Source organism: the organism of the source record quoted next, unplaced genomic scaffold, assembly GCF_019419815.1.
Source record: "Pyrus x bretschneideri cultivar Hongxiangsu unplaced genomic scaffold, Pyrus_bretschneideri_v1 Contig32, whole genome shotgun sequence".
Lineage (NCBI taxonomy): Eukaryota > Viridiplantae > Streptophyta > Magnoliopsida > Rosales > Rosaceae > Pyrus > Pyrus x bretschneideri.
The window spans coordinates 778,776-799,004 of NW_025999635.1; the positions used below are offsets into that span (position 1 = coordinate 778,776).

The window sequence follows — 20,229 nt, forward strand, 5'->3', positions numbered from 1 at the left end:
GATCTGACGTCTTTGCCTTCAATCACCTTAAATTTGTCGAAAGCACTCCATCGGCAGCATGATTGACATTCGTAATGTTAACGAGCAAGGATCGTTTGAAAGTACATTTAAAATGACTAAAAGCAAGAAATGTTGTCGTCAAAAGCACTCAGTCAAAACTCAAAAAGTACTTAAAAGCGAGCCCTCACTTGGGCATTCAAAGGATGAGAAATGATGAGAGAACCACTAGGTGAGCGTGCAAGTTGTAGCCACAATTGCCGGCCAATGTACATGAAATGAAGAAAATGCCTCGAAACCACAAAATTCTACACAAAACCATAAAACTGGAAGGGAAAGACAAGAAGGAAATATCTTGATGAAAAAATGGTCATCCGCATTATATATTTATTCTTCTCTCAAGTCTTCAGAAAACTTGGACAGTGTTTGGAGTCACAAATGGAACAGAGAATTATACCCTGCATAATACATGGAGACGATGGAACGGATCGATCCGCTGCCATCGAAATACAACGAAATCAGCAGAACACATCTGTGGATGACGAAGGACGCGCCACCTGAAGGCCAACCGAATTCCACTCCTCAATTGCATTGCAGTGACCGGTTTTCACCTGGAGCACCTGTAACTCGCTTGTCGCACCACCAGCGGAGGTTTCAGTCAGAGGTAGTTTTTTAGAAGCCACTGCTTTCAGACGGTACCTTTCTGCTCTGGAGCCAATGACCTGTCCAAGTACTGATGCGGCAATGGTAAACGCCATGGCTGATTTAGGCATCAGCACAGACTTCCGGAGTACGGCTATGAATGGGACAGCTGCATGAACAGCCGCGAACCAAGATAGTGAGAATTTCTGGGTGTGCTCTCTCCATATACCTAAAGGAACATTGGCTGCCATGCCCATTGCTCCAATCACAAGTACTTTTGCAGGAAGGGGTTGCGGGCGGAGGTTCTTTGCAAATGCAGTTCGCGACAGGGCTGCTCGGGCAGCAACTATTGCAGGCGGGCACTTGATTTTCATGCCTGGAGGGGGCTGAAAAGCCTTTGCGACTAGTGGAATGACACCGCTAACAGCACGGTATGACTTTGCGATTGGACAGCTTCCGGATTGCAGCCACTCATTGCTCACTGCCTCGTGATTAGAATTTCCTCCCTGAAACATCAAATTTCAACCATTATTAGAAATTTGTTCAATGACACAAAGTACAAAAAAACCAACAAAATCACAGGCAGTTTCAATTACTCAATACGCTGGGAAATTAGTACTTGGAAGCAACCGTCAATTTACCTTTGAAGTAGAATCCTTCTTCGAGGAATTAGATTTCTTTTGCTGGTTCTTCCATTTCTTATGGAATGCATCGAAACTGAATGGCCCTCCAGCCCCAAAGGATGAGAGACTGATCGTAGCTGCCCTTGCAGCTAATGGATTAAACACAGGTGGAGCTGGTTGACGCTCAACTATGTCAGAATGCACATATGATCCTCTAGAAAGCGGGACAACTCCGTCACTCCCATGGAAAAGGCGAAATGCCATGTTAAAATTGGGACCATCTTCAAAAATTGGACCTTTGGCTCTACGTCCCTGATCAGGAAAAGAAGAAAGCAATGTCAGGAAAATGCCGCAATTTCAATTAAGTCTAGTACTAGGCAACAATAGTAGATTCAAATCGGAAAAAGGATAACTTACGGGCACTGGGAATGCCAAGGATGAGGCGAAGGAAAAATTGGTTGGCTCATTAATGTTTCTCAAAAATGGGCATTTGAGAATGTCTAGCTCAGACGGCACACAATCGTCACTTGGAGCTTTGAAATTGAAAAAGGAATCCATCTCTAATGTCCAAAAAATTAACCTGCGCACAGAGGAACAATGAATAATCAGTAACTCCGCCACAAAACCATGAGCTCACATACACCAAAAATATCAACATGTCTGAAATCAGACATCGATCCTCCCTCTTGCATATAAGAAAATCAAATCCGGGTCGAACCAAACGATTAAGAACCATCGAAAGCATCAGTTGTTGCAAAATAACCCAGTCGAAAATTAAAGATTTTTTGAAGTTCTAAACCAACCTACCGCCAAAAGCCCCAAAACAAATAGATTATACTCAGACACAAGAACTTCAAGAAAGTTGTCATCAAATTATGGTCTTGATTAATTCACAAAAAACCATTAATGTAAATTATAATTCAATCAGCTATTAGACTACTATAATGTTTAAAACCCGTTAACCCAGATCGTTCATGAACTCAAATCCGACACCAAACTCGAAATTCTCAAGATTCAATTCCCCAAGAAAATAAATTGACCCAGAAATCGAGCATCGACATCATCGACACATTACCCAACTCATTTCAAAACCCAGAATCCCAAGAATCCACCAAAACACATCAATCGCAGCACAAATTCAAGCAAGATTACGAATCCAAGAATCATTAAAGCCAAGAAATGCAGAAACTTCAGAGAATTACAATCACGATTCACGAAACCGCAAATTAGAAACCAGAAAATTACACGAAATTACAAGAACCCAAAAGCGAGGAGAGAGAAATCGTACCTTGAGAGAGGTTTTTCGGAGGGGCAAAAATCCGTTGACAGCGAGAATGCTAAAGGAGGAGGAGGAAGAAGAAGAAGACGGAGAGGAAAGGTATCGGTGTGTTTGGTGGAACTGAAAATATTGACTTTCGTTTTGGGTTTTGTAGAGAGAGAAAGGGCTTGAGAGAGAATGAAGACGACGTCGTCTGGTGAGCACACGCTTTGTACTTTCGAGTCTTTGGGATTTAGGAACGTGAATGGGGCCTGCCGCATTTTGGTCCAAGATCTGACGTGGCGGCTTGCTGAACGTTTCCAATTTTTGGGGTGCGGGGCCCACCCCGGTCCAAGTCGCTCTTGGTGTGTGCACCACGTGCTTTTTCGGTTTATGTTTGTTTTTGGTGTGTGCACCCTATTTATTAATTTTTCGTTATTTAAGAACTTATTTTGAAGTACTTTTTAAATATCTAAAATCGTTTTTAGTGAAATGTTTTTGAAGCAAATTCTTAGTAAAATGCAAGTGAATCTTAGGAAAGAATTGACGTCACATAAAATAACTAGTGCTTCTTACAAAAAATATTTTATATGCTTTTAAAATTTACAAATATTATTTTTAAATACGCTTTCAAATAATCTCTCAATTGTCATTTAGTGCTACAATTTAGTGTTATTCCTCTTCACTTGTAAGTGAGAAATCTTAGGTTCAATTCTCGACAAAGACGAATTTGAATCACATTATTGTTAGCTCATTGTGAGACTAGATCCACTCTATCTCCTTAATGTAAATAATATCGTTTGAGAAAAAAAAAAAAAAGAATAAAAAGGGCCCTCAATTATTTTGAAAAATAAGGAAAATGTATAATATATTTTTCTCATGGAAGGGATGATTCATGAGTGGTAGAGTGGGCGTTGGTGGGTAAAGCAATTACTAGGAGATATGTTTCACATTTTTAATTTGGCAAGTCATGTTTCGATTAGTTTTATTTGGAGGTTAAATTATTATTATCGACCACTTAGTAGTACTGGTATTTGAGTTGATAATTTTGATTTTTAAATATATTATTAAAGTAAATTAGTGGTCTCCTTTGTTGTTTATTTTTAGTGAGGAATAATTTCGAGTCAAACTATATATTTCATTGATGGACTGTTACTGCTACGCGCAATAATTTGAGTATTTGTGTTTTCTTTTTATACTAAAAAAATTTATAACTAAAGTTTGAGAATAGAGGTATAAATAGATTAAAATGATAAGCGTTTCTAACCGACAAAAAGAGACGAATTTCTCATAAACGACAAGTGATTTGTAAAAAAATTATTCTTTCAAAATGATGTTTGAAGTGTTATTTGTACTAAAATTGGAGTTTTGAGAAATTTATTTGTCAAGAGTATCAAAACTATTGCTCATTTGGCTAAAAAATTTCATTTATAATTAAAACATCATGTATTGTTATTAATTCAAGCGTTATAATAAACCACATCTTATCGTATGAGTGAAAATTGGAAGACTGATAATCTCATTAATATGATGGCAGGCTTGCTTTAGACCTTTAGTTATGTACACCCCTAAAACCCACGTCATGGCTGACGTAAAATAAAAATAAAAATATTGACTTTGTCACAGATTGTATTATTTGGGCAGTCAGACTTTAGGCCAAGGACCAAAATAAATATCTTCACTAAAATCCCCAATTATTAACCATTTTATACTGAATTTTAGTCAATTTGAGGCTGAGAATGTACACTGCTTTTTTCATATTTTTCGGCTAGCTCGTACCGAAAGCTGAAGAACACATTCGGGTTCTGCTAAAAAGGAAGAGTCAAGTCAGTTGTATAAGAAGAAACAAAACTAGTAATGATCACTTTAGAGAGGTATCTGCCCGAAAAGGGACTAAATCTATATCATACAACCTAATCGGGAGTTTGCTCCTCGACGGATTTCCTGTATTCCGGTTTCAGCTCATACGTCCCTTGATTAGCTCCCCTGTTGTTGTACACACAGATGTCCTTGAGTATGTCTTTCAAAAATTGCTGCCAAAAACAAGTTCAGTGTCAAATCATCGATTCATAAGAACCGTGGATTTTCCTAATGTACCAACATAATGATGATAAAAAACAAGGCTCACAGTTAATCAAGATCATCACCCTCATTGGTGTTACAAGTTCAAAAGAATGGAGTCTTGGGTTTGGTCTGTCTTACCTTTCAGCGTTAATGCCACTCCCATGTATTTCCGGCGATACAAAAATTCTAGACTTCCTGGTATAAGATATCTAACCGTATGACATAATGTAGGATACAGTTTCTTATGTAGCTGCCTTTAAACTATGCTTTTCGCATCAAAATGCGTTGCCTAAATTTCGTGCTATGTAGCAGAAACTTGGAAACGGAAAGATCTTACATTGATTTGGAAACGGAAAGATCATGATAGTACTGTAAACCAGATATAATAAGGCAATCAGAAAGAAAATAAGCAGAAAACATAACATACTTCTGGTTGGTTTGTCTCTTGGATCAGTTGCCTTAACGTGCGGTTTGGTTTCTGTTCAAAGAGATTAAACATAATATCCTCCATTTCTCCGCGGTCCTTCCTTGTTCTTTTCATGTCTGACCCCTTCGTTGGCATTTTCTTTTTCTCCTATATGAAAGACAGGTTCTACTTATGCTCAACACAATGGTGGATAATCAATGGTGAACTTATATTCTGACATACAAATGCGGAGCGGAATGATGTGAGTGCATTAAGGGAAGCAAGGACTAATCTCACTCGAGAAAATAGTGCAGAAAAGGAGGGTAGCTATACGCACGCTGGGTCCAGGAGACATAAAACCGATCATCATCCCAGGCCTGGGTCTCATATGAGCCCCATTGTCATTGTTCATCACCTGAAATTTGAAAAACGGACAAATTAGTGGATATATTACTGGAATAGAGTACTAGATAACCCAAATAGAGCATGAGAAAAAAATATATGAAGTAGTTCGGGGTACCTGGATCTTTCTACTCTTCATAGATTTTTTGGTCCGTTCGCGGCAAAGTTTCCCATAGTTCTCAAGGTTCTCGTTATGGGGTTTCATGTCAAGTTTGTCCAATATGAAGCCCTCCACGGATAAAGTCCCTACGATGATATATAATTTCGACACTCAGTTAAGATCACCACACTGACAGCTAAAGTTAAGAAGTGCTTGTGGCTGTGCCGAAGGAAATATAATCTTCACAATTTTTAACACATTGTTTCTGATTTGAGTATTAATCCCTCAAAAGCATGTATTTCCAATGGAATAACTTGCATACTTCAAACGAAGAAGAAAAAGTTCTGTAAATACGTGATATTAAACTGTTCTTTGAGGATGAATATATTCGAATTTAAGAACCCGAATCCATAAACTCGGGTTTCTTAATGGCCCAAAAACTTGCTTTCCCTCCCAACACAAAACCAGTTTACACAGCAACAATCTGTTGGAAGGACCATTTACCATGTTAGCAGTCAGAAAAAAAAAAAACAACGAGCGGAAAACTCTGCAATGTATCTCTCAGCAGAACAATGTCAAAGCAAAGTGGATATCCAACAAGAACAGCGGCATCATAACATCAAGCCGATTGCATTTCAGTATCGAAAGAGCCACGGGGAAAGAGGGAATGCTTACCTTGTGATGACTCAGCAAACAGAGACATTGGAATGAAGTTTCTAGTCATATCCAAAGCGTAACACTTGGGTAAATTTTCAGATTCCGTGGCCGCCAGTTCCATGGTGAACTGAGTGTCATTTAAACAACTTGGTGAACAAGGAAGGGCAGCAAAACAAGGATGCATGTATGCACAGATGAGTGGCATTATAAACATGAAGACTATAACCCAAAACTTCACAAAAGTAAGCGGAAAATTTTCGATATTCTACTTTAAACTAATCTAAAATGTGGGGGAGGGGAATTCAAACTCGTGTGCATTAGTGCATAGAGGAAGAACATCTGCAAGGAAGGCAACAAACAAGGATGTATATGCGAAGATTAGTGGCATTATAAACATTAAGAACTTAACCAAAAACTGCGCAAAATTAAGTAGCACAATTTTCAATGTCCTACTTTAAAAGTAATCTAAATTGCGGGCTGGGACTTCCAACTAGTGTGCATAGAATAGCTTAAACCTATTGAACCCATAAAATAGCTTAAACCTATTGAACCAACATGGGCCACATCTGACAATCAAATACAGAGAAATCCACACGATCAAAGGCAAGAGAAAAACAAAGATCACGGCCCGAAACGACAATGCATGCACAAAAAAGGAAGAACTCAAAACCCAAAACGCAAAAACGATGACAATTCAATGTGAGTGACCGAAGAACATGTGTGTATAATATATATATATATATATATATATATATGAAGAAGAAGAAGAAGAAGAAAGTACCTCTGTTGTCTTGGTGATAGGGTCCAAACAGAAAACCACCTTGGCCACAGGGGGAGAAGACTGCTGCTGATCAGAAGCGGAGGCGGCGGAGGCAGCTGAGAAATCAGGTTTCAGACAGCGAGAGACCCGCGGGGGAGTTTTCAGGAGCCACAGTGGAATATTTGCTCCCTTGGTCTCCAGCAAACGCCCATTGACGACATTGTTATTGCCTTCTTGTGGTTTTTGGTCTTCCATCTTTTGGCATTGGGTTGTCGCCACGGCCATAGCGTTCATTGTTTATTTGCTCAGAGAGTGAAACAAGAAACGGTTTTTCCTGATCATTCTCCGACAGATGTGCAACGGACAGGGTCATATTTTTATACAAAGATTTGGTGTCGGGGGTTAAAGTGAAAATATCAATTAAATCGTCCAAACTATATTATAATTTATAACACATAGAGTAGTAACACAATGCGACAATTATCTCGGTTCATCCATACTCTTAGCCTCTTAGGACTGCATTACTTATTTGTCCCAATGCTGTCCGTGAACATTCTATAGCTTAGCATGAGTGACAGTGGAATCATGCAGTCTCTAAATCCTACCTTTTCGGTTAGTGTTTAATGAAAAAAAGCACTTGAACGTGTCTTATGGAGGAAAACCTTCTTTGAAAAGCTTTCTACTACGCGTAAGTACTTCTAAACTTTTCAGCCAAACATAACTGGAAGCACTTATGGTTGTATGAAAGCACTTTTGACCATCAAGAAGTCCCTAACATGCCACAAACTAAAATTTGCCGGATGGTTTACCACGAATTCAAATTATTTGTTAATCATGTTTATGGATCATGGACGAGAAAACATCCATCCAGCAAGGGTAGGATATGGAGAGCTTCTACCTTGCAAGAAAATGCATACGGAAAGAGTTGCAACGGAGAAGTATAAATACGAAAACAAAGTAAAAGCACGAATCTTCTGCAATAAACGGGGAGTAAATGAACAAAAACAATTCTCGATTTTGCGAGTTAAACATTGAGAGGATACAATCTAGTGAAGCAAAATAATACAAATATTGCAAAATAAACGAGTATGAATTACACTCATCGCAATATCACACGTCTCTTCTTCCCGTTTCTTGAAAAACAAGTCATAGCAAAGAATAGTACACGGGGTAACATTTGTAATGGTGGTCACCAAAATCTGTTTTTAAGTTACACAGTTGAGTAGAGCGGTGTTCAAGATGGAACAGAATCGGAGTTGTTGCTCCCAGTGGAGTTCTGTTTCCTTTCTGCTTGAAGTGACCTGCACAATGATTCAAGCTTTTCTTTCTGGTTCTTTGTTTTCTCCAGCTGATTCTTCAACCGTTCACGCTGCTCAGACCAACAGAAAATCAGTGTTATACCTCATCTGCACTGTTTCTTAATAAATCATCAGAACGGTTTGATGTTTACTGTTGATTGATGACTAATGCAAAGAAAGAAAAACAAAGTGCAAGCAAACTATACCTCGTCTACGAGTTCTATAAGAGTGACATCTGTTTTCTCACATTTGCTCTTCAAGAATAAGTTTTCCTTCTTGAGTTCCTTGATGGACTTTGCCATCTAGGGTTTTGCACATGTAACAAACAGAAGGGTAGTTTAGTTGAAGACGAATATATAACGTGAGTTATGCTGCACAGGAGAAAGCAGTGAAAGTGTGTCTAAATGAAATGTAATTTGAATGAATATGTCACCTTTTCAATCTCCTGTTTAAATGTCTCAAAAACTTCATTGCTTTTCAACAATGCGTCCTGCACGATAAATATTTATCAGTTACGACCAGGTAGATTTGTACGCTGATAACACAAACATTCAGCACTCGTAAGGTGCTCTGCCATGTATCTTAAGGATCCATTTTGAAAGATGAGTGCTCAAGATTCCCAATTGAGCACAGAAGAGCAGGATGCCTTTCTTCAAAAGTGTCAAATGAACGCATACGTTGGAAGAAAACCCAAAGTCTAAGCACATTTAATGATTTAAACAGTCTAAGGAGACTTGAAAGTTACCACGTTTTTGCCTACATCTCACCTGTTAACTACTTGGACTTATAATTCCAAGTAAATTAAAGACACTAATTGTATCATGTCACGAAATGCACAAGTTAATAATATATCCATCAAAAACCAAGGTAAGGTCTTTTTTTTGTTTCATGATATTGCATAACATACTCTGCGTGCAACAACCAAACGTCTACAAGTGTATACACGTGAGACTCAACCTACTAGCATACCCCATAACTAACACGCCTAGAGCCTACAGTGCAAATGGACCAACATAGTTTTGTACTCTGAGAATTCTGCAGAGAAACATTGACAGCCTCTAACCAAGCAATTACTCATCCGGTTCTGGTGACAAAGTTTCATAATAATGGGTAAAAGCAATGCGTAAGACAGAAGAATATAACCTGAAACTGTTGGAATTTCTCCCCATCAGCCGTCAACTGTAAGCGCAAATTCTTTTCTGTTGATAGTAACTGTGACACCTGTTCAGCATATAATTTCATCTGGGACTGTTCCTGGAGTAATTTCTCTTCATGCTGCTTAGTCTTCAAATCAGCAATTTGAAGCTCCAGTGATTTCTGCTTTAACTGTTCATCCAAAACAAAACCACTACAGAAAAGTTAAGTCCCTACCTAATAAATTAAACAATCATTATAACTGAACTAAAGTCATTCGTACAAGTTACAGCTAAATTTTACCTTCTGTTCATATTGCTGTTCAGAAAGAGCGTGCTGATAAGTAAGCTGCTGGAGCTTAGTTCTTAACCTGAAAATGAATGAATGTTAATTATCTAATTTTAACACAATAAAGATAAATTATAGAAGCCTATATGATGAGTGCAAGCACAAGGACAACCAAAAAGGGAATAAAACAATAGCATAAATCAACCAAGTGAACATAAAAAAGAGATACCGAGTTGTCAAACTTTTGTAACGAATAATACATGACACTACCCTCCTATAAGGAAAAAGTTTAATATATAACACTTAGGATGACATTGATCAAGTTTGGTCTCGTTGAGACACACACATGCTAGGGATCTCCCAAGGTAAGTAAATCCAATTTGCTATGGTATTTTCTGCAAGATATAGCAAGCTTATTTCCGAAGACATCTGGGTCTTACATTTCATTCTCCTTTAGCTGAGAGATACACTCTTCCTTTTGCTCATCCAGTTTAGTGCTCACATCCTATAACCATAGGAATTTAATGTCAGAAAACATGCATTAAAGAAAACAATAATGAACTGAACCAATAATTTTTTCTTTTAAAATAGAAAGGAAGTAGTTCTGAATTCTGATGTTCAGAAAGAATACAAAAATGCTTGTTACTCAACTGAACCCTGATAGGAGCATATTCATGCGACTTAAATGGCTTGTTCTCGTGCATTTACGTTATGTTTCTCTAGTTATTTTAGTCCTTTATGCTTCTTTTGTGTGTTTTCAGGTTCTAAGGGCAAGGTATGCAAAAGGATGCCTTTTGAAGCCTTTTGGAGCAAATTAGAGATTGGAATGGATATCATATGCTTGGAGCCAAGAGGATGGACGAAATTAAAGACTTGAAGTAGGAAAGTTAAATCCTAAAAGACCTCATGTTTAAGCATCATTGAAAACTCCTACGCATTTTAGAACACAAAAACAACATTCCTTGCAACCTTAGGACATTGTCGTGTGTTTCCTTGTGTCTCCGTTCCTTGCCATGCAAGGAAGGGTTTTGTTCCCTATTTTTAAACACTTAAAGCATTCACTTATCATATCATTCACTTAACATATCATTCAATTATCATATCATACATTTATCACTTATCACTTCCATTCACTTATCACTCACCACATATCATTCATTTATCACTTATCAAACCATTCACTTATCATAACATACACTTATCACTTATCACTTATCACTTCCATTCACTTATCACTCACCACATATCATTCATTTATCACTTAACATATCATTCACCATTCACTTATCATAACCATACAAAGTTCACTTATCATACTCATAATTATCTACACATTTCAACCATTTAAACATATGCATTTCAACTCACATGCACACCCACCTCTTTCCAACATCTCACATGCATTTCCACCTTCCTACTTCATCATTTCACCACATTCTCCCTCTTTAATTCCACATGCATTCACTTCATCATTCCACCATTCATTCTTTATTCCACAAACAAGTCACATGCATTTCCACCTTCCTACTTCATCATTTCACCACATTCTCCCTCTTTAACTCATTTCATTATTCATTCACTTTGCATTCATCACTTCCACCCCACATGCACCCTTTATTCTTCATCATTGCAACCATGGCACATTTACACCAACAAAACAACTCCCATGCCATGGCCTACTCATATTCCCATTTCCTTTCCAACATCTCACATGCATTTCCACCTTCCTACTTCATCATTTCACCACATTTTCCCTTTTATTTCCACATGCAATTCTTCATCTCATTCACAACACAACACTCTTCAAAATCATCCATTCTTCCCCCTTTGGCCGTGAGTTTCCCTTCCATTTCTCCTCCATTTCTTCCATTTCCATAAATTCCCCAATCCATTCAACACACCAACAACATCCCTTAAACCTTGTGCTACAACAACGAGGAAGAGAAGAGTGCCTAAACGTTCATACAATTCAAGTTTTGAGTTGTTGGAATGTTTAGGTGTTTCTTTGATTTCAAAGTTTCATTTTAATTCTCTTTGTTTTGTATGTATGGAAGAGAAGAGTGCTTAAACGTTCATACAATTCAAGCTTTGAGTTGTTGGAATGTTTAGGTGTTTCTTTGATTTCAAGGTTATGAGGAACTAAACCCCCTTTAGGTAGGGGGTGATTCGAAACTATGTTTATATTTGCAATATGAATTGATTAACTTTCGTTGGAATTTCATAAGTTGTGGATTCAATTTGTTTAACCGTTTGATTGATAGCTTATTTATGAATGTTTATTAAGAATGCGCGCTTAATTTTCATGCATAAATATGACGCTAGAATATAAGTGAATTTCACCTAATCGTTATGAACTTATATTCACAAGTAGTGGAGGTTGCTTATAAACAATCGTGTTAAACATATTCTTGGCACGAGTTTCATGCTCATCATAGTAACGAATGCCTTGTCAACACTTATAGTTTTCATAATGCTTAATGATCTTTGATTGTATCTTTATTGTGATGTTCACGTAAAGGACTTTTGGAGAATGTTGTGAATTGCGTTGCGCAAACCCATCCAATTCATTAACTTAAGGAAAACTTGACGGTTAATTTAAGCGGACCTAATTAATCCGGAGTGTTGAGTATCATAATTTATCGAAAGACCAACTGAGAATCAATCTTGTATGCAAGTATAACATGTGTGGAGAAGAACCCCTTAGCTAGCCTTCATTCCATTCATTTCCGTCAAATCCATATTTACAATTTGTTTTGTTTCCAAGTTTCCATTTTTAGTTTAAAGTCGTCCAAATCCAATCCCCCTTTACTTTATTGTTCAATTTAGTTAGAAATCAATTTAGTTTGTGTTTTTAAAGCATTTTGAGTCTTTTGGTTTGTCTTAGTGTTTTAACGTTTAGTTTCACATTCTTTGAGTCTAGTTTAGTGTTTTATCTTGTTTTTACGTTTTTGAAGTCAAATCCAAGTGGTTAACAATCCCTCCTAATCCCCGGTCCAGAACGATCCCTACTTACATCCATACTACAATTGTCAAAAAGAGGGTTTAATTTGTGCGCGTATAATTCTCGCATCAAACCCTTATTGCTTTTATGTTCTCTCTTGGGCCTCTACTAGATATAATCACGATACAACAAAGTACAAACCAAGAAATATTGTCTGTTTTTACTTTTCAACATACTCGGAATGTTAAGTTGCAAAATATATGGACTTTGGGTGTTTGTACCTTTAAAATATCTCATGGTTAGTAGAGTATAGTAGTACTTGAAATGTTTAGTAGTATATAATATAGGAAATGTTTGGATTAACAAGTCAACGGTAATTACAATTCAATTCCCTATAGAAGATAAGAAGAAGATGGAATCAAACCTTTATTGCATCTTGGAACTTGACTGATAAATCTAATCTCAAGTTCTGCCCCTCTGTTGACACCCGTTTGCACTCATCCTGTTAAAATTATCAGGAAGCCATCAGTGTTTCTAGGTTGGTGACAGAGTATTGATCAACTTCACAACTTACCATAACAAACTGTAAGATAGTCAAAAAATTAAAGATGGTACTGACACTAAAATTAATGTCGAGAGCAATAGATCACAAGCCAGTAGTGTGAACTTGTCATTTCAAAATGTTGAAGATGATGTGGTAGGCAGTGAACATGACGATAATAGGGGATCTAAATCAGATGAACTGAAAAATTACACTCAACTCGACAAAAGTTTACCCTTCTTTTCTACACCAGATACTTCTCAGTCAAGAACAATACACTAGAGTGCAGAATAATCCAGTGCACCCTTCACATAATAAACTATACCTCAACCTCAAAGCAATGGGACAACAAAAAAAAAACAACAAATACTTTCAGCTCCCTCTTTGCAAATTTTTCTAATTTACTAAAAATAAAAAATCAACGAGAAAAGATGTCATTGAGGGAAACTTGACACTTTGGTTTCAAGCCTACAATGTAGTTAAGTGGGCTTCGTCATGGTATGCAAAACTGGGTACTGTACAAGCCTACAAGGGCTACACCTCTACTTCGAATCATCCTATGGCTATTAATAGAAAGTAGGAATTAAGTTTTCATGGTCAATCAGAACCTAGACAAATTAAAGACTCAGACAAATATGAAGTTTGCAGAACAATTATTTGAAGGATATGCAGTCAGTCAAGAGGAAGCATACCATTAATACTTTGTTCTGGCGTTGTAACTCCCTGCACAAGGACTCAAGCTTATCTCGAACAGAAATGGCTAGAAAGACAAAAAGGATGCAAATATTTAGTTATTAAGATTCTCTACAATGTTGCTCATGATATAATTGTTATTATAAATATGTCACTCCACTAAGACTTCACGAAGGCTATATCTTTCGTTCAGAAAATACTGTTAAATTAAGGTTATCAACATAATCAATTAACTTTTACTATCTAGCTACTAATAATTGGGAATTTCGAAGCCTTGATTCATATCATTCTTCTATTTCATGAAAATTTGTGACACGGGATAGTACATCATAGGTGTAAGAAATCCATTTCTGGATCAACTATTATAGCACCACATACATGCAGTATACTTAAATCCCTACAAAATTTCAATGTTACTAGAAAAAGAAGAGATGATTTCTTCTGCAATAACCCCATATTGGAAGCATACACATCAGTATATGTTATGAAAAGTTTTGGTTGTAAACATTAGCATAGCTATCTCAACATACCTGAATCTCTTTCGGCAAGAGCTTGTTGATACTTCAAGGTGAATTCTATGAATTCCTTTTCTGATTTAAAGGTACGCTTTACACTCTTACGTTTGGTTTCAGTGGATTCCTGAGGAAAAATTTAATCCAACTCGGTAACTGTATTGATGATTCACATATATAACATTTTGAATGAAGATTGCATCATATAAATCTGTCTCAGATAAGAAAACGACACACATGATTTTTGGCATAGGTCAAGCACACAAATTGATACAGTATAAAAAGAGATCTAGTGATATGTAATACTAACTGTTTTTCTGTTTTTCAAAGTTTCAACACTCTCCAATGAAGACGTTTCCTTCAAATTGGTTGGTGACGCATCTGAGCCTCTTTCAGCTGCTGAAAGGCAATGACAGACGGGTGGCAAACAAATATCAAAAACTCACATGAAAAGGACCACTTATAAATATACGTACACATTTTGAGTTAATTTCTTTACGAGGGAAATCACAGGGTCAAGATACTTACGCCTCTCTGAACTTTGACATCTTGCTTCAACTTGTTCCTCCTTTACCTCACCGCCTTCAGATCCCCCAACCGAAGCCTCAGAAACAGAAACAGATGAATCAGGCATGACCAGTGTACCTTCTTCTGTCTGCTCGGCAGGGGCATCTTTGGGAACCTGAACCGATTCTACTGAAACATGAGAACTATCTGTTTCAGACAACGGAACAGGAAACGTTCTCAGTTTCTGAGTCTTCTCTGCCCTATCCTGGCTTGGCTGAAACTCATCTGCAGCCGATTCACCTACAGGTTCCTTTGAACTATCCCTTTCTGTAGAATTATCATTTTCGTTGTTACCCAACGGCTTCTCTTGTTCTAAGGTTGGAGTTGCCGGAGCCAGCGGCTCTGGGGAGCTCACAACAAACCCATCAGGCAAAGAATCAACTTCAGGAAGCTGATTTGCTTCTGGGTTCTCCATTTCACCTACAATGTCACCGTGTGTCAACTCATAGAACCACCGAAATCTATACCACCCCGTCTACGAATTGCAAGAAAAAAACACCATATCTCCATTTGCAGCTAGGTTTACTCATGTTAGCTCTGCTGACATTCAGGAAAACAGCAACACTAGAACCTACTGCCATTCGGTTGCTAAGAAAATTTCAATAGAACCCAAATCAAAGTAAAAGATTCAATCTTTAAGCTGCTGAGTAAAAACACGCCTAAATTATGACAAAAATCTTAACCTTGGGTTAAATTTCAAAACTTTAGTTATCTGGGAAACCAATAAAACAGAAGCCAATTCATTCTTTATACTTTTATCAAGAGAACGAAAAGAATACAAAATTTTCAAACACCCTGACAGTGACATCCATCAATCGGCACCATTTGAGAAATCTGAACCATCACAGACGAGATTTTACAGAGAGCAAAAATGAAACAATGAGAAATTACCTTACCTGGTAGATTATGTGAGAGAGAGAGAGAGAGAGAGAGGACAAAGGAAGTGACCGAACTGCGTTGTCTTCCGCCAAACGGATTGCAACTTGATTGCGGTTTTGTCACTCACCTTCGCTTCGCCTACTTGCGTTCGTGTCCTACAGAGAGAAGGCACTTTTCGGTCACCTAATTTCTTTTTCTTTATATATTTTTTTAAAATTTTTACTAGAATATGGGCACACTGTGTGAGAAATTTTTTCTGTTTTTGTTTTTGAAATATAAGGAGAGAGGAAGAGAGTGATAGAGAATGTGTGAGTAAGATTTTTTTTTTTTTTTTTAAATTAGAAATATGTTAGGATTATATGTAGATGAAGCTTTGAAAAGAAAAAAATAGCAAAAATTTGATTGTGTGAAATTATATTTCTACCCAGATTTCTTATTCATGTTCTGTTTTAATTAGAGGGTTAAACTTGTAATTTCATAGGATTTTTATTGACAATGAGTGTTTTATTAATTAGTAGAGAAGATACTACGAATTAGTAATGTTTCTCTTCATTTGGGGTGTATATTTAATTGGGATTTTAAGAGATTTTAATTTATTTAATGAATCTTGGGATATTCAATCAATATTTTAAAGATAATTTATTAAAATCCTTATAAATCTGAGTGTATTCAATTAGGATTTTAAATAAGTTTATAACATTCCAGATATATTCAATTAGAAATTGATCTTAAAGAATTTGAAAAAAGTTGAGGAATTAGAGAAAATTAGAGAGATTTCATAGTGTATTTTAAGCATCCACAAATCTCACATCTTCCCATGAGATTTTGAGGAAATTGAATCAAAATTTTATATGGAATTTCTACCAATCAATTAAACTCTATAAAAATCCATTAAGATATTTCAAATTCCCAATTGAATACGCAATAACACTACCACTCCTCAAAAGGCTACGAGTTTGTTGTCCCGACTCCTGTGTCTCCTTTGTGCTTAAAAATATCAGCTAAAATCATTCAGTACTACGATCCGATTATATTCTTCTTCACTTATAAGTGAGAGGTCTTAGTTTTGAATCTCGTTGATGGTGAATTCGTTACCAAATTAAATTATCCATTGTGTAGCTTGGCCGAACTCCCCCATTCTTAATGTAAAATATATCATTGTACTATTAAAAAAAAATCTATATATACTAAAACCGGTGGGAGAATCACTGTAGCTTAGTTACGGTGGATTTCTGATTATACCCCCATTTATTTTATGTTCTTTCAATTGTACCCTTTTTGTTTTGCTGTCAAAGGAGTAACAATTTAGGAAAACTGATGAAAATGGCTTGAAAACTTTGAGTTTTAACGATAAAGACAAAATAAATGGTAAAGTGAATAGTATCAGGTTTGACTTTTTAGTGTAAAAATGTGGTTTTTCGTTAAAATGAACAGTATCACGGACTTTTCGTTAAAACTCCCTAACAATTTGGTGACGAGATCTCCGACATAAAAAGTAGATACAGACAATATCACAATTGATAAAGAAACAAATATGGATCCCCTCCTAATAAAAACGAATTTAACAAACAATGGCCTTCCAATATAATAAGTTTTGTCAAATCTTTAAGGCTCTGTTTGGCAGATCGGATAAAGGATCGGATATGATTAATTATACGGACCCAGGTGTTTGGCGTTCACTCGTACTAAATAAGCGCCGGATTAATTTAACTGATCTGCTTATTTAACACAGTATATGTCTGCTTAATAAAACCAACTAAAACGCTCGGATTATTTAGTCGGTTTCACTCTCCTATCTCGCCAACTCGACTCTTTCTCTCGCCTTCTCTCGGCATGGTCATCCTCCCCGTCACCTTCTCTAGCCATCGTCGTCCTCCCCATTGCCTTCTGTCGACATCGTCGTCCTCCCCGTCACCTTCTCTTGCCATCACCGTCCTCCTTGTCGCCTTATGTCGCGCCGCTTTCTCTCGCCATCTCTACTCTCCTAGTCCTCATCGCCTTCCTCATCGTCCTCTCCTTGTGGCCTTCCTCATCACCTCTCACTGTCATCCCCTGCAACTGGGTCTTGCAAAGAAACATGGTGCGACAGAGAGATGATTTCAATTTGGAATTTTTCTGCAACTGGCTATTTGAATTTATTTGGGATTCTTCTGCAGTCGGGGAAGAAGAAGAAGGGAGAGAGAGGGAGGGTGTTTGGGGGGTGCGGAGAGATCTGGGAACAAAAAAATGATTTCACTTTTTTTTTAAAAAAATTATTTTAAGTTTGATTCCTCCTATCCAGTATAATACCAAACACAATATAAATAATATGGTCATTAGTTTGATATTGCACCAAACGTCCGACTAATTTAATCAGTACTATCCGGTGGTTATTTATCCTCTCCGACAGAAATAGTCAGTACAGTCCGAATAGCCAAACGAGGCCTAAGGATAGAATGATCGTGGGAAGTGTAGAATATAAAGGTGCTAAGCCATCTTAGTCTCCAAATTATTTAAAGTGATAAGCAAAACAAAATAAATGTTACCAGAGGTGTTTATGGGTCTCGAGTCAATCAGTGGTATGCCTTAAGCTTTGTGACTGAGAGCTTTGGCATGTGCTCGGGATCTAGATGATAGTTGGTTCAACCTCTCCCATGGTAGGTAAACTTAATTTGGAAGGAAAGCAAATCAATGCTTTTCATTTTTTATTTTTTATTTTTTATTTTTTATTTTTTTTGCAAGAATGCTACTAGATGAATGGCAGATTTATAATGCAAGTGTCATTGAAGTTTTATCTTGAATCTGAACAGGTTTTTGTCAATTGTTATTTTCAAAGGTTGTGACAGTTTGTGTTGGCCTAGCAGAAATTTTAGTGATTATAAAACCGTCATGTGATATTACTATTGTGAATGTTATGCAAGGAATAAAGTTTGTAGAAGGTTGCTAATCCACCTTTGATGCCACCAAAATAATGTATGTAAAAAGTTGCTGATCAAGGATAATAGCTAGCTTGTAATTTTTTTTTAATGTATCCTATTAAATGGATTTGAGAGCTGCGATATTACTTAATTATTTTTTCACATTGCAACCAAGAAGCATGTATATCATGAAAAATAAAAGAAGTTCTAAAGTGATGATCGAAGAATTTAAAAGTACTGATTAGTGTATGTGTGCAAATAAAACTGTAAAGAGGAATAGGAATCCATGATTGAACCCCTAATTTGGTTGTACATGTGTACATAACTTTTTACATATTTTATACGCTTTAAAAACCCGCGGCAATGTGTGGGTACTTATACTAGTATCAACTAAAATCAGTTATAGAGCTAAAATTACGGAAAATTAAAGCTACATATGCTTTTTAGTTACTTCATATTTCATTTGAAGGGGCATAAATATGTTTTTATTTTTTTAAGGGGGCATAAATAATGTGCTTAATATGTTCTCTGCACCTTATGTACCCGTCATTATTCATTTCGTGCACAAAACTTTAGAGGGGGCTGCTTCCTGCAGTGAGCCTTAGTTGCCTTTGTCGATAAATGGGTGTGCATAAATTATTTTTCTACAGCTACTAATTCAGCAGTAAGAAGTGTTCATAGACTAATTTAAACTACTCTTGGAATAATTAGCACAAATTACTTAAAGGTTGTTCTTGAAATTAGCCCTCTAATAACATCTTTCATGAAAGATGCATGTCGTAGTAAATTTCCACAAAACAAAAGAATACATATGCATGAAGATTGCATGGATATTGTTCTTTAACTTGTTTTTGTGGACATGGTATCTAAGTTAGGTTGCCGTACGGTATTATCCTGCTTCCTAATTGGTTATTATCTTCATAATTCATGGCTATAAATAATAAGTGCTTTCGAAGGAAAGGCATGCATGCATACAATAATTACGTACACACAAACGCACAAATGGTTATGGCGATGAGTATGAAGGCGTATTGTGTGATGGTGGCCATGGCGGTTCTTATCGCGTCCACCTTTCCTCCAACTGCCCTTGCCGACCGCAAGAACATTGAAGTAGCCAACATTGATGCCAATTGTAACGCCACTACTGATGCCAAATGTGACGCCGAGATCAACGCCAAATGTGGCGCCAGCGTCGACGACAGATGTGATGCCAACAATGGTAGTGGGGTGGCTATATCAGGTACTAGGAACAACGAGAAGGGCAGAAGTAGTGAGGAATTGATCATGTCAAGGATGATGGACAAGCTAGAATCAAAAGGAAAAACAAAAGGGAAAGAGGGAGTGTCAATGATCAATGGGTGCAGAGGCTCCCCATGCAATTCTGTAGTGGCCCCTTGCCAGCTCGGCTGTGTTTGCGTTCCGATTAACTTCTTGCCTTTTGGCATCTGCAGTGGTCTCTGTTGCTAGCTCAACAGTCTCTACCTATATCATTCACTATATTTCATACACAAATGTACTAATTTGCATGCATGCATTTCCACTAATCATGATTTGTTAGAGAAAATGTAGA

General features: G+C 37.0%; 3 protein-coding genes across 5 annotated transcripts; all 3 read right to left on the bottom strand.

Annotated features, from left to right (window-relative positions):
* Nucleotides 1-348: 348 nt before the first annotated feature.
* On the bottom strand, nt 349-2,816 carry LOC103966639. Its single transcript, XM_009379825.3, has 4 exons — nt 2,551-2,816; nt 1,680-1,842; nt 1,281-1,574; nt 349-1,145 (listed from the first exon to the last, which is right to left on the bottom strand). Exons 1-4 carry the CDS (start codon nt 2,799-2,801, stop codon nt 516-518), a joined length of 1,338 nt encoding a protein of 445 aa, XP_009378100.2. The 5' UTR covers nt 2,802-2,816; the 3' UTR covers nt 349-515.
* Nucleotides 2,817-4,356: 1,540 nt separating this feature from the next.
* Nucleotides 4,357-6,285, bottom strand: LOC103966673 (general transcription factor IIF subunit 2-like). The gene is made up of 5 exons (XM_018652237.2): nt 6,168-6,285; nt 5,511-5,638; nt 5,328-5,405; nt 5,012-5,158; nt 4,357-4,553 (listed from the first exon to the last, which is right to left on the bottom strand). The coding sequence occupies exons 1-5, from the start codon at nt 6,268-6,270 to the stop codon at nt 4,434-4,436; spliced, it is 576 nt and encodes a 191-aa protein (XP_018507753.2). The 5' UTR covers nt 6,271-6,285; the 3' UTR covers nt 4,357-4,433.
* A 1,582-nt stretch (nt 6,286-7,867) lies between these two features.
* On the bottom strand, nt 7,868-15,933 carry LOC103966640 (beta-taxilin). Of its 3 annotated transcripts, none has more exons than XM_009379828.3 (12): nt 15,780-15,933; nt 14,845-15,303; nt 14,627-14,712; nt 14,335-14,443; nt 13,804-13,871; nt 12,995-13,072; nt 10,070-10,134; nt 9,645-9,711; nt 9,351-9,533; nt 8,641-8,697; nt 8,414-8,509; nt 7,868-8,278 (listed from the first exon to the last, which is right to left on the bottom strand). In XM_009379828.3, the coding sequence occupies exons 2-12, from the start codon at nt 15,296-15,298 to the stop codon at nt 8,144-8,146; spliced, it is 1,398 nt and encodes a 465-aa protein (XP_009378103.2). In that variant the 5' UTR covers nt 15,299-15,303; nt 15,780-15,933; the 3' UTR covers nt 7,868-8,143. The 3 variants fall into 3 exon arrangements, with proteins under 3 accessions (XP_009378103.2, XP_009378102.2, XP_009378101.2); XM_009379827.3 differs by having other exon boundaries at nt 14,627-14,715; XM_009379826.3 differs by having other exon boundaries at nt 14,627-14,715; nt 15,775-15,921.
* Nucleotides 15,934-20,229: the final 4,296 nt, after the last annotated feature.